The sequence below is a fragment of the Pimephales promelas genome, chromosome 9 (genome assembly GCF_988280905.1).
Source record: "Pimephales promelas chromosome 9, fPimPro1.hap1.1, whole genome shotgun sequence".
Lineage (NCBI taxonomy): Eukaryota > Metazoa > Chordata > Actinopteri > Cypriniformes > Leuciscidae > Pimephales > Pimephales promelas.
The window spans coordinates 23,253,969-23,268,174 of record NC_142777.1 but is presented as its reverse complement, the minus strand read 5'-3'; the positions used below and the strand labels follow the sequence as shown (position 1 = coordinate 23,268,174).

The 14,206-nt window shown below is 38.5% G+C and overlaps 1 protein-coding gene across 3 annotated transcripts in view; it reads left to right on the top strand.

Moving 5' to 3' along the window:
• Positions 1-14,206, top strand: part of xpnpep2 (X-prolyl aminopeptidase (aminopeptidase P) 2, membrane-bound) — a 46,305-nt gene that overhangs the window by 20,790 nt on the left and 11,309 nt on the right. For 2 of the 3 annotated variants that reach the window (XM_089134893.1, XM_089134894.1), the window contains 2 exons: positions 13,217-13,284; positions 13,650-13,760. In XM_089134893.1, coding sequence (XP_088991019.1) covers positions 13,707-13,760 — 54 coding nt within the window. In that variant the 5' untranslated portion in view covers positions 13,217-13,284; positions 13,650-13,706. Of the gene's footprint in view, positions 1-12,550; positions 12,722-13,216; positions 13,285-13,649; positions 13,761-14,206 lie in introns of those variants that run through there. The other variant, XM_089134892.1, reaches the window with a different exon arrangement.

Genomic DNA, 14,206 nt, shown 5'->3' with positions numbered 1-14,206 from the left:
GCAACCCTGGTTATGCGTGCAAGCCACAGGAGGAGGTGCTGAAAGGTTAGATGTACAATCAGGAAATTCTCTGTGATGGCTCCAGCTCCCTCAGTGGGTGTCTATATTCCCACGTCGGAGCTTTCCTTTTCCTTTTTCATTCACACGGCACCCAACGATCCCTATGACTTATTAGAGCTCTGCTTTGTTTAGTTTTGCTTTTCTCTTGTTTTGCTGGTCTTTAAGAGACTGCAGGTTGACATAATGAATCATCTAGTAGAGAGATGGTCACACATCAGAGGTACACTTACAGTATGTTGACCGGTCATCTGCTTTGCCCATTTGTTCAGTGGCAGGAGACGTCGGGACAACTGCTCCCCTCTGAGTAACCACAATGTTCTCACGATGATAGAGCAGGTCAAAACGTATACCTCGGCCTCATGCAAACTAATAAACATACTTGTTCTGATTTAAACATGATGTGATGGATGCTGCATGAGCATCTGTGTGTGAGCTGTATGGGGTTCAATCAACTTTAATCAGCATGCTTCAGCCTCTCCAAGAAACACAGTTGGAGAACTACAGCCATCTCGCAACGGCCCATTTGCACCACAGTTTACTTTAACCTAACAAGTTCTGAGGAGCCCTCAAGGCCACAAAACCTGAAAGTAAACACGCCGCACACGGAATGTGTTTACCAATCTGCCAATGACCTTTTACTACGTGCTTCAAATGTGTTTTTGAGGATTGTAATCTGAAATCGGCATTGCATATGCATGTTTGCTTATCAGATTGTTGAATTAAAGGCTAGAGGAAGGGAGTACACTTTTAATGCCTTTAAATGTTAATTGACCAAGTGAAAACTGATAGGTGAAGCGTACAAGTGCCAGGAATATAATGGCCTAAAAATAGAAGTGAGATGAGTGGAAAGAAAGTGTTAGAGGGGTCAGAGCTAGCAGTCTGGTGGTGTGTTAGAAATGTGTGTGTGCGTGCCAGTGGCTGTGCTTCTTCTTTCTCTGGGTCAACGGGGATCCTCACTCAGGGTTTGACAGGATGTCAGGTCGATCCTTCTGCCTTCGTGTCCATCTATCTGTTGAATTCTCTCCGTGTTGTCTGTTTGTTTCTTTCTTACTCTCATCGCTCTGTCCCAGTGGACAGCAAAAATCCATGTGTCCCTGTCTGTCAGTAAGATATTGCCTCACAGGCCTCAATTTTCCAACAAAATGAGTGCAGTGGATGTGTTTTGATATTGATGTATCACCCAATATAAAAGCTGCATCATGATTTCAACTTCAGTTGATGATGGATCACCAGTTTTATAAAAAATTTTTATATATGAAAACCAAATGTATTTGTTTATATGTAATGTATTTGTACAAAAATGTTGGTAGCACTTTACAATAAAGTAAAGCATTTATTAAAGGTTCATTTTAATGTTTAATGTTAATGATACTTTAAAGGTAATTTATACAATGTAAAATGTATTTTATATTTTTTTTTAAGATTTATTATTCTAATAAACGCTGTACTTTGAAACAGACAGTCTTCAACATTAAACAGTTGTGTAGCCTACATTAAGTTTTCAAGTAACATCCCCCAAGATCCCCCCATTATCTAAAGGTATTTGCATTTATTCTTGTTATTTCATGTTAGCTATTGCATTAACAAATGTTAACATAAAGAATTGTAAAGTGTTACCAAGTATTTTTTAAGTCTCTGAGCTCATTAAAATAATTCAGACTGATCTGATAAAATGGCGTATGTATGACACGCCAATTCGTATTTGTATTTTTGCCATGCTATCAACACGCATAATCGCTTATCAGCATGTTTATAAACGCCATTGACTTAACGTTACATTACTGCATATATAAAGATATGACCTACCCCAACCCCATCCCTAAACCTACCCATCACTGGGGTTAATACGATTTATGAGTTTTCCCCCTTCCTAGGAAAAAAAACATCGCTCTCCAGATGTAGATCTACATTTTGCTTAGTTTCGCTCGGACATTTAACGGCGTGTACATACAAGCGCACGCGGATAGCTCAAAATGCGTATGTAACACGCCACTTGACTTGAAAGTGGCGTGTATGTTTACGCAAAAGTCATGATGTCATGTTGAATAATTAGTGTCTATGTACAAAGCTATTATGAGTAAAACTGAATTCAGAAGAAGTGAAAATATCTTAATGTCACAATAATACGATATTGTGAAATTTTTATGGATGTTTTTTACTGGTTTTGTGAAGTTCACACACACATAAAATAGCAATCAGCCAGTCTCACAGTTGCATCTTTACTGGCCGTCCTGGGGTCTTGTACCTCTATTATGTCCAGTCTGTGGCCCGTTGGGACAGTCTCAAAAGTCCCTCAATGGAATTTCAAGAGGGGGGAAATCATTTTGTCTTTCAGCAGTGGATTTTTTTTCTGCATGTACCGTCTGTTAGTATAAGTCTCAGGCCATTATTCACGAAGCTTACAAAGGTCGGGTTATGCTGCAAGCAAATCCCTCTTCAAACTAATTATTGTTCTCCGAATACATGGATCAGACTGTGCTGTCGCTGTGCTGGGTTCAATGCAGACTATTGATTTGAATTATATCTATAAGAGAGATATTTCACTGTGAAAACTTCCTCACATGGTGTGTTGGGTGTTAATCAAACCCAGTTAATTGTGAATCAAAGGGACACCTTATTTAGTAGTTAGTCATGCTAACATGCTTAGTCCCTTAAACATCCAGTCACTTATCCAAGATTAGGCTTTAGGGAAAGGAAGAGGGATTTTAAAATATCCTGCCTTAATCAAGCTGTAGAGTCCATTTGGCCTGCTGTGAACCTCTATACGGCCCAGACATGTGTGTGCATGGTTCAGGTCAATTCTACGTCATGGGGGAAAATATTTCCCACAAAGATTGCAATATCTAAAAATCCTTGTCCTTTTGGTGAAATTTTTTTGTCCCCATTAGGAAAAACTTGTTTTTTTTTAATGTAAAAAAGCAGGATGTTTTTTATGACTGGTAAGTTTAAGGGTAGGGTTAGGTAATAGAGTATAGTTTGTGCAGCAGAGTATAATATTTTTTGTGTATGTTGTGTTTGAGCTGATTATGGTCACCATGAAGCATTGCAGACTTCCCCAGCTGAGAGTATATAGCAACATCCTCTGTGATTGGAAAGTGGAAAATGTCCAATGGCAAATTAGCAGGCAATTAATTACATCATCAGTTAACAAACATACACAAATGAGCCAAGAGACAGGATGTCAAAGAGAGGGGAAGCTTGAGCCGGCCGATAGGAAGCGAGGACAGTAGCGGTTGGAGTGTGACCCTGTCCCTGAAACCAGCATGCACTCCATACCTCCCTTCCTCCCTATATTTTCCTGTTTACCAACCTGCTCGCATGCTTGTTTGGATGTTTTCCTTCAGTCCCCCGAGTCGATATCTTCCTGTGGCGCACGGGCACTCACCTGACTTAATCGCTCCGGTCTGGCTGCCGGACGTCATTAAAAGGCTCAGAATATCGACTCCGGGAAGTCTGATGGAGTCTGGTGTGCGGTACATTGTTTGGAAAATGCCTTGAATTTTGCCTGTATCATATTTTAGAGTCACATCTTGCTTCATTAATCCCGTCTTCCCTTCATTTTGACTCAGTGTAACTAGATGCTGTGATTTTCCACCAATCCAGTGTCAAGAAATTAATGCCACTTGAAAGTGCTGAAAGGATTTATTTTTTGCAACTGACCTAAACCTTTTAATACAATGCCTTCAAATAAATGTTTAATTTAACTGTCAGACATGTTTGTCATTAGTGAGAAATAATGAGTGCAAGCAAGGGTGTGAAGCATTGAACAATTATGTTTGGATGTCAAAATCACTGCTCTTGTACCTCTCAAAGTGATGGCATGTCCGTTCTTTGTCTGCTGCGTACAGTCTGAGTATATCATTTAGATTAGTCTTTCCTCCCATCTTATCGCTGGTGACCTTGTGACCCCCATGTCTGGAGGAGATTGCAGATGCAGTGTGGTTTGAACAGGGTCACACAGGTCTTTGGCCAATAATGCCATCTGTTAGATGTGGTGAGTCTTCATATCAGCCCAGTCTGTTTGGCTATGGAGAGTGACTTGTCATATAGTTAGGGATGTGGTTTAGCCCACTAGCTCAGTGCTTCTCAGAATTTTCTGGTCAAATCACAGCAAACGTTTTCTCAAATGACCTCTTTAAATGAACTGAAATCAAATGTTTACGACCTATCTCCAGCAAAGATATTTAGTCCTTAATCAACAATTTACAAAATTACTGGAATCACTGTGATCTTTCTTCGCGAGAAACTTTCCGGCACTTTTTGGTGGATTTTTTCCACTTAGTACCTAAATCGACTTAAAGTACAAAATTTTTTGCCGTACACAAACAAGTAATAGATCATTTGAAACTGGTTCTACTTTTATTTGTGTACACTCACAATAATGGTAAAACTTTGTGTTTTTGTAAAATGAAGAAAATAGACAGGTTGTGCTTTTAGTCTCTGTGAAATTCTGTCTGAAACGCATTTCAGCGAATACTTGCCACATGGATTTGAGACGCATCTTTTGAAAGCTTGAAGTGTCTACCATTAAATTAAGTATTTTGTTTCGAAAAAAATGTTCTCGTTTTATGTAATCCATATAAAACCAACAAGGGGTACCACAAGACAGTTGGGAGCTTCCACTTGATAATCAATCAGCACTGGCTTTCGTCAACGTTAAAGCTTCTCTTGAGTTTTTTTTTTTCAGTTACACATAATTTCGATAGTCACTTTAGACGTTCTATTAATAAGTAACTTTTCAATAAGTAACTTTTAAGGAAAGTTAAATATAATACTTAAATTAGAATAAATAAACACCAAACAAATCAATATACTGCTCCTAAAAACCGGCCCCTAATTGTAAGTGTAAACAATTACATTATACGTCTAAATAAGGAGCCAATGTTTCAATTTAACAATATTATGAACATAAAAAGTAAGAGTCTGCCAATCACTGTGGGCAAGCTTCCAAGTGTTAATAAACCAGGCCGAAGTGACTGAACCTGGACACTTTACTTCTTTTTAAATCATTCTAAAAAAAAATTACAAAAAAACAAAAAACAAAAATCCTGACCTCAAACCTTGGAACAGTAGTATACAGTATATAGTAATTTGAGGGGCTGCCTTGGCTTAATGCACAGCAGGTTACAGCCATTAACAGTCTTGTAAATATAGCTTCTGCTTGACCTTGTTCCTCATAATACATGTTCTTGAAGGTGTCTTAAAAGTTTCATTTAGCCTCAGTGTTAATATTCAGTGATGCACCTCAAGTCCTGGTAACCACAGTGACCACATTCATAAAGCTAATGAGTGGTGTTTCCTCCTGGTAAACACTCAGACCCTGTGACAGGTCACCGCCTATTCCTCTCTCAGAGCATCGGAATGTGTCACTCTGGGTGCCGGAGACATAAAGACACTCACTTTTCATGTGGCCCAAGCATCTAGTTTAGGCCAAAACAGGGGAGAGATGGGTGACTAACATCCAGACAGTCTAGGTAGGCTGTTCACTAGATTTTGAAACGGCCATCTAGAGGCACGTTTGTTTACTTGAACTATGCCCATTTAGACCAGACTGAATAAATGACTGCAGTAAAGAGAGGAGAATTTTCTCATTCCAGCTATTTCTGTTCATCAATGTACAGACAAGTATCTGCTTTTTTTCTCTCTTGTCCCGCTTTCAAATAACACTGTGTAATGACATGATTGTCCAGCTGCTTCTCATTCTTCGTGAGGGCCTTCTGAGGGAGAGTTTCAGCATAACAAAGGTTGCGTGGTTCTTTGTTTTCTTGACACACTTGTATTAGTCTCTTTCTATGTGGAAGGAACAGTGGGCTTTTAGGGTTGGCATGTGAATCTGGATGGATATTCTTTGTCATTGTGCTTCCTGGTATCACCAAATGCAACTCTTGACCCATAAATATTTAACACCACAGACTTAAATAGAAACTTCACTTTCACCTCTCCCACTGCAAAAGACCCTCGGCTGGACTTTGTTTTCAGCACCCCTCACCCTCTCTCTCACGCACATAAATATTTATAAGGGAGTGAAGGGAGAGAAGTTTTATTAGGGCATCTGTGATTTAATGTGATGGACCAATCACAGGAAGAGAATTAATTGCTCTTCTACTACAAAGTAAATAAAAATAACCACCAAACCTGAAATCATTAAAGACAGTCGACACATTCTACCAACACTTTGGTGTTACCCCTTATATTAGTAACACATTACACTGAAAAAAAAATATCTATATGATCAATAAGTTATGACAACATATGTTTTTACATCGCTTTAACTCGTCAAAGTTAAGTATTTATTTTCAACTTTTTTATGTTATAAGATTACCTAAAATTTAGTCAGGTCAAAATAATATGTTGAAATTACTTAAACAAGTTAATTAAACATTTAAACATATTTTGTGCTACTAGATAAACACATAAACATACAATTAACCTATGAAACATAAATGTGCGTGTCCACCTTTGAAATAGGGTGACTTTCTCCTCTGTATTCAACAAACAAACAAAAAATCACACATTTTGATGTATAGTTAACGGGTTTAATTACTACCTCCCTTTCAATGACCAACAACAAACTCTGAGTTTGTTGTTGGTCATTGAAAGGGAGGTAGTAATTAAACCCGTTAACTATACATCAAAATGTGAAACTCTGTTATGCATAATCTTCTCCCAATTGCAAAAAAACGCAAAATGTTTTCATGTTCTTGTATTAGGCATGTTTTGGTTACAGGGTTGTGAAAATTGCATATCTCATAGAAAATTATTTGAAAAAGACGAGAAAAGACTTTATTTATTTATTTTGATTCAAATTAGACATTTTCCATATTATGTCACATGTCGATGACTTGTTTTTGTTTTACTTGTTTTAAGCCCTACTTCATACCCAATTCGTAGACAGTGCCTACATTTGTTTAAACAGAATACAGACTCCGTATTATCTTTCTTTTGAGGAGCATTGAGCCCAGCGCTCTCTGTTATTCAAAACTGGAGCACTTCCTCATACTTTCATTAATTCTGAGGAGTAGACGCACAGTGGGGTCTCTTCCTCTGGTGCGAGCAGCGTGTGTGTGTGTGTGTGTGTGTGTGTACAACAGCTCTACTCCTGCACCCCGGAGACCACCCGCTGATTATGTAAAACTCCTCCGCCTCTGAGTGTCTAAGCACAGCCGAGAGGGAAGTTCAGCATCCATCTCCCCTGACCCTGTCTGACCCGTCTAATCCCGCCGTTTCTCAGGTTCTGATTACATAGATCAGGGACCAGCATCGGGATCCAACACGAGCCCCAATCATCAGTCACTCTGACTGGCATCTGACAGATCCCATGGCCTGCTGGAACCGTCTCCATCCCCGCCCCACCCCGACACATCCACTTCAAAGTATCACAATCTATCTGAGGTTATCTTGTTTATTTGGCCCTTGAACTCCCTGGAATATCAGTTGGATTAATGGACAGAAATGTGACTCAATTGAATTCTATGTCAGTAAGCATAGCTTAGCATGTATCATTCGCTCGACGTGTCAATGAGATCACTCCATGTGGTTGTGTCCGACGACACGCATCCGGTTTCGTGATCCATTCCATGTGTTGGCTTTAAAATCCTGTCTTCTTTCAGCACAATCTGGTGCAGCCCATGTATGATGATTTCAACTGTCATTACTTCGTTTTGTAGCTTTGAATACTGTATACTGCATGCTACGTTGTATTATACAAAAACTTTCAGAAAGCATTTCATTTGCAGTGACGAAATATTTCCTCACAATGTTTGGCATTGGATGTTAAAAGCTAACTTCAAACATGCTCCAAGCTTTCACAAAACTTCCACCTGCTTTTAATCTGGCACACTTAGCAAAGTTTGCAGCAATTAGCATTTAGACCGAAACATTTCTGCTTGTCCGTGCCAAAAACAGAGTAATCGATCTAATCTAAAGGGAAATCGTTGTATTCACAGTCTGTGACTGTGGGACCTAAAATCGTCTGTGTTGACAGAAGGGGCTCTGTAGTGCAATGGGTTCTGTTTCCTCGGCCCCGCGGACTGAAGTTGAGGTGCGGACTCCATACGTGACCCAGCTCACAACCTTCTAAGGCATCACGTGTGCTACTCTTGAAGGATTTCCTCTGCACACTTCTCATTGTTTCTGTAGGCACATTCCTTTACTCTCTTTCTCATTTGACACGGCATAACATATTTCAAGTGGCAAACACATGCTGTGTGTCCTTGGTCTCTACTAGTGTTGATGTCTATGATTTACGCACCAGCACCTCCGGGCATTTGGGTATAGCCATAGATAATGATTGACTGAGCGAGAGTGCGTCCTTACAGTGAGCAGCTGAGGAGCATGGTCAGCATCATGGGAAACGATGTGAAGAGCAGTAGTGTCAAGAGATATTTACGTTTTCTGATGGAAATATGGTATTCTAATGGTCACTAGGGCATTGTAGGGGTGATGTGAGCTGTTGCTATGTGGTTTACTGAACAAAGTCAAAAGAGCCCACCTTCAGATCTCTAACTGGTTTTAAAAAGGTTTAAACCAGCTCAAATTGTTTCAATGGTCCTAACTGATTTCAACGCATTCTCACCCCAAGGCGTCACCTTTGACCATGCTTCAATATTTGACGTTTTAGGCGCCCTTTAGCGTCACTTACATGACGCGATCCTACGGCGTCATCTAACTGACGCTAAAGGAAAGCGTCAGTTAGAGGACGCGGTTAGGTTTAGGTGTGGGGTGGGGGTAGGGTACACGCGATCCTAGGGCGTCATCTAACTGACGCTAAAGGGCGCCTAAAGCGTCAGATATTGAAGCATGTCCAAATGCTTCCCAAGGCGTCAGTTAGGTGACGCCTTGGGAGTGAGAATGGGCTGCTGATTTAGTTGGTTTAGTTTTGCAGCAAAGTGATCTTCTAGTCCAAAAAATGGCCTAAACAGCCAACAGACCAGCCTGATTTAAACCGTTTTTTATTTTGTTTCATTTTTGTTGCTTTACTTATATTTGCTTTCTTGTTAGTTTTTTATTTGTTCTGATTTGTTTTGTTTCGTTGTTTTGCTTTGTTTTGCTGCTTAGCTTTGTGGGGGGGGGGGGGGGGGTTGGCTTTGTTTTGCTTTGCTGCTTTGTTTCATTGTTTTTTGTTTGTTTTTTACCTTGTTTTTATGTTTTGCTTTCTTTTGCTTATCTTTGCTGCTTTGTGTTTTGTTTCTTTGTTTTGCTTTGCTGCTTGATGTGTTTTGTTTCTCTTGTTTTGCTTTACTGCTTTTTGTTTTATGTTGATGTTTGTGTATTGTTTTGTGTTGTTTATTTTTTTGTTTTTGTTTTGCTTTGCTTTGCTGGTTAGCATTGTGGGGGTTTTTTTCATGTTCTTTCATTGTATCGTATTCTTGTCCTTAGACTGACATTGAAGAAGGGATCTGAGTCATATCTATGGCATTTTTGTGCTTATTTTATTATTCACCAGACAGAAATTTTATGTCTGATCAAAAGTAATAGCATAACTCAACAGTCCACTATAAATATAACAGGATAGATTTTTTTTCATTATAAAAGACTTAGGCCTACATGTGTGGGACCTGACACACATGTCATATGACTGTGCTTTATTTCCTGACTCTCAGATTACAGTGCATAAATGCAGTGTGTGACTGCATTGAGCTTCTCTCATGACTGAACTGAGATCAGTAATCTATCTATGTGAGTGTGAGGCCGTCTGAGCTCTGCTGCTTTGTGTCAGTGGAGGTATTGCTTGTGGCTCCCCGTACTGCTCCACATTACCAGGGAGCGGTTGCCAGGGCTACCATTTATTAATATCTATCTATAACTTTGAGCACTGTGCTCATTTGAGCAAATAATGAAGACAGCCGCTGGTTCCAGGGGAGGTTTGCTGGCATTTGAGCACGCAAATCTGCATACTTACAGGAGTCTGTCCGTGTGTTTACTTTACGAGCTTGTAAATAAGGGTGCAATTGAATACAATATTGCAGAAAGTATGTGCAATCGCATGTTTGGGTTTATGAAAAAAAGCCGCAATACCAAAGTATTAACCAGGCAAATAAAATCAACACAATTTTATTTTAAAAGTACTAAGAAGCATGAGAAGAATAATTCATGTGGCCTTAGCTTCTAGTTATAAGCGTTCTATTTGCTTTTTATTTTATTTTCTGTAATATTTCCAGCCTTTTACTGCTTGGATTAATTTGATCAACCATGTAGCCTTTTCATATCACTGTAATACAGATTTCCAAAACAAGCTTGTTTTTAAGATAAATAACTTGACACATGAATATTCAAAATAGCCAATGTTTTAGGGTTCAACATAATTGGAAATTAGCAATGACATTTATGCAGTATAATATTTACCAGGTATCAAGTTGGAACCGCTAGAGCCAGCAAAAAAAAAAAAAAAAAAAACTAATGGTGCAATCCTGCCCTCTGCTGGTTCATTTGTCTCACATACATTTGATGAGGATACAGCTCTCTGGGTGTATGTTGTGTAACAAAATAGAGTCTGTCTTTTTAATCTTGTGTAAATTTACTCACAAGACGGCCCTGATAATGGAGCACTGAAATGTGGAGTCTGTGATTTTATCTTATCGTCTCTGATTGTGTGTGTTAATTAGTAACTGCCTTGGGTTTTATTGTTTGTCATAACATTTGAGGATGTTATTGATGTCACTGGAAAGAATATATATATATATATATATATATATATATATATATATATATATATAGTTTTTTTGTAAAAAGTTTATGAACTTAAATTATTTAAAGTATACAGATTCATCATTTGAAATTACACAGCAATGTTTAGTTGAATAAGGTCAATTTTTGAGTAAATAAGGTCGATTTTGACATAATGTTGACCTTGGCGTCATGTGGAGGAACTCTGAACACATAAATGTTGACATTTTGCATTAATAATCTGTTCGTAAGGTTGCAACATCTCTGTGAGGAGGTAAATCTCCCCCTTGCCTGCAAATGACACTGTTGCTATGCAGTAATGAGTTTAGTGGCAGAGAAACGACTAGACATGCATCTTCTCAGCTGTTCACTGGATCTGACTGTGGCACAGTAGATGATTGTCTTCAAAAAAACAATCAAGCGACATGCAGTATTATTTGATTTATCTGAGTTTATTGTTTAATAGATTTGAAAAGAAAGTTATTTTTCCTTCTAAATCTATAGAATGTTCTGTGGAGATCAGTAGATTCTCACACTGCTCTTTTCTTTACACTGAAAGTAAAAGAGGAATGGATGTTATCTAAACTGTCTGAAGTCATGTGATACCTTTGGTGTGAGCAACAGACCTAAATTTCAGTTGTTATTTGGAGAAAATCTTCTTTTCCACTGCAGCTCTTGTGCATCCTATATTCAAATATGTCAAGACAAGGTCTAACAGTGATTCTCAGCAAACTTCCAAGGGGACCACAAAGTTAGTTCAAATAATTTTATATATATTAAAAATTCTCTGGTTAAATTAGTTAAATTATTTAAAAGTGAAAACAAGCAGAATTATGTTACATAAGAAAGTTCAAAGGAAATTCACTTTATTTTGATAAAGTCACACTTACTGTACATGTCTACTAACTCTCATTAAAGTGTTAGTAGAGTATTAGTAGACTGGTTGGCTTGGGTTAGAATTAGTTGACATGTAGTTGTAAAGTCGGTAGAATGTCTTTTGGGGGAGCATAACAATAAAGAGTTAGCCAGTCTATACACTAATGAGAGTTAGTAGACATGGAATTGCAAAGTTTCTTAGTCAACAGAATGTTCAAAAGGGACCCTCCAAATAAGAGCATTATTGCATATTGTATTGGCCAATGAGGGCCTTTGAGTAAAAAAAAAAGTTGAGAATCTCATTAGTTTGAATGCAGTGCAAATGAGATTTTAAATCTACTGCAGAAGTTTATAATTAAATTTGGATCTGTTCCAAAAAGCTGTCATATGTATTCATAAGTTTTGTAATATAGTGTTTGAATTGTATGAACTACTTCTATAGTCCGTTTAGGACATTTCTGAGCTCAAAATCATCCCCATTCACTTTAATTGTATAAGAGAGCAGTCTGAACATTCAGGCAACCTTCTGCTTTTACAGTATGTTCCACTGAAGAAAAAAGACATTGAACAACATATGAGGGGTGAGTAAATGGTAACATCATTTTTATGTTTGGGTGACTTATCCCTTTAAGTGGACACACAATAAAACCTTTCTTGCAAAACTTCCTGGCAATGAAAGTCAGAGTGGTGTTGTTAGCTTAGAGTGAGATTGCAGAAGCAATGAAGCGGGGTTCATTCTAGACTACAGAATGTTTCAGGAGACATTGGCTATAATTTATACGTGACTTGCAATTGCTTTGCCATGCCTGGGTAAATGCACTGCACATTATAGAAGGGCATAGAGAGAGAAGAGACACCATGCTTTTATTACTGTAGTAAAGATTAGAGTCGCATCCAAAGTTCCTCCCCCTTAACTATTGCACATGGCTCTGGTCAGGACGGCTCTGAGTCGAGATAATGCAGTGGTTTCAGATAGGACATACACACACGTGCATGGACTCACAAGACAGAAACACTCGTGCCTTGCTGTCACACTCTCTGTGTGGACTTGCTTGGAGCAGATGGTCTAAAATGAGTTCCTCAGGCTGGATACTGGCTGTGTGTCTTGTGGTTCTTGGAGGTAAAAAAAAATAAATGTGTGTACGTGATGGCGACTTTAACTATGCAAGAATGTGACAATCGTGCACTGTATGAGTAAGGCTTTCATTACCATCTGTTGTTGTGTCATGTGTGTTGGTTTATTTATGAGCATACATTTGCATGTCATTAGCCTTAAAAAATGTTATTTGTTTGCTCATTTCAACCACAAAACACATCTGTTTACACATGATTGTTTAAGGCAGTGTGCGTTAAATGTTCTTTCCTTCGGAGAATGGTGATACGGTGTGTTTTCTATATTTATCTATATTGTTTTATGAGATTTTATGTGAGTTATAATGCTGCGTGTGCTTTTACTGTTTCAATTACATTGACATGTGAAAACATTGTCATCTTGAATTATAAAGGTATAAGTTTAACCAGTGTTGCTGCCCTTTGATCAGCATGTGTGCCTACAGTGAGTTCAAAACAGTTAGTCTGTTGTCCTGCATGTGTTTCTTCTTATGTGTCATCACAGGAGGCAGACATGCGGTGCGGGCCGAAGAAGGGCCAGGCAGCGAGAGGAACTGTTCAGCAATTCCTCCGGTACACTATTGCACATATATCCTTACTCGGTCTCTGTTTTTTTTCACTAAATATCCGCACAACCGATTCAGCCCACTGCTAGGACTCGTCTTTAGTTTAGAGAGAAGTGGGAAGAGAAAATAATCTGCCATCTCAGAGAGATCTTCTCCTCTGATAAGAGCTTTTTTTAGGTCATGCACATTCCAAATCTGATCTCAGTGTGTGTGTGCATGCGACCGTGCGTGTGTGTGTGTGTGTGTGTCTCTCTGTATGAGTAAATGCATTCAATTTGTGGTGTTTAATATTCTTGAGGAGAACATTTTTTTACATTTCCTTGATGAATGCAGTAAATAATACATTTAAATGATTCATTCCTTTTGTTCCAGTATTTGCCACCAACAGCTGTAAACACAACTCTGAGGCTTCGTGAATTGAGAGAGTCCATGATGCGTTTGAACATCTCAGCTTACATCATCACTGCCACAGATGCTCATCTGGTACTAAACTGCTAACCTGTGTCAGAAATTAACTTTCATATTAAAGGGTTAATTCACCCAAAAATTAAAATTCTGTCAGTATTTACTCACCCTCATGTTGTTCCAAACCTCTATGTGTTTATTTGTTCTGCTGAACACAAAGGAAGATATTTGGAAGAATGTTTTAATCAAACAGATCTCATTCCCCATTGACTACCATAGTAGGAAAAAAATGCATACTATGGTAGTCAATGGGGAATGAGATCTGTTTGATTAAAACATTCTTCCAAATATCTTCCTTTGTGTTCAGCAGAACAAATAAGCACATAGAGGTTTGGAACAACATGAGGGTGAGTAAATACTGACAGAATTTTCATTTTTGCGTGAACTAACCCTTTAAGGGTCAGTATTGGTTGGCCGCCTTGGAATTTAACCATTTTAAAAACAAAAACATTGTCAAAATAAAT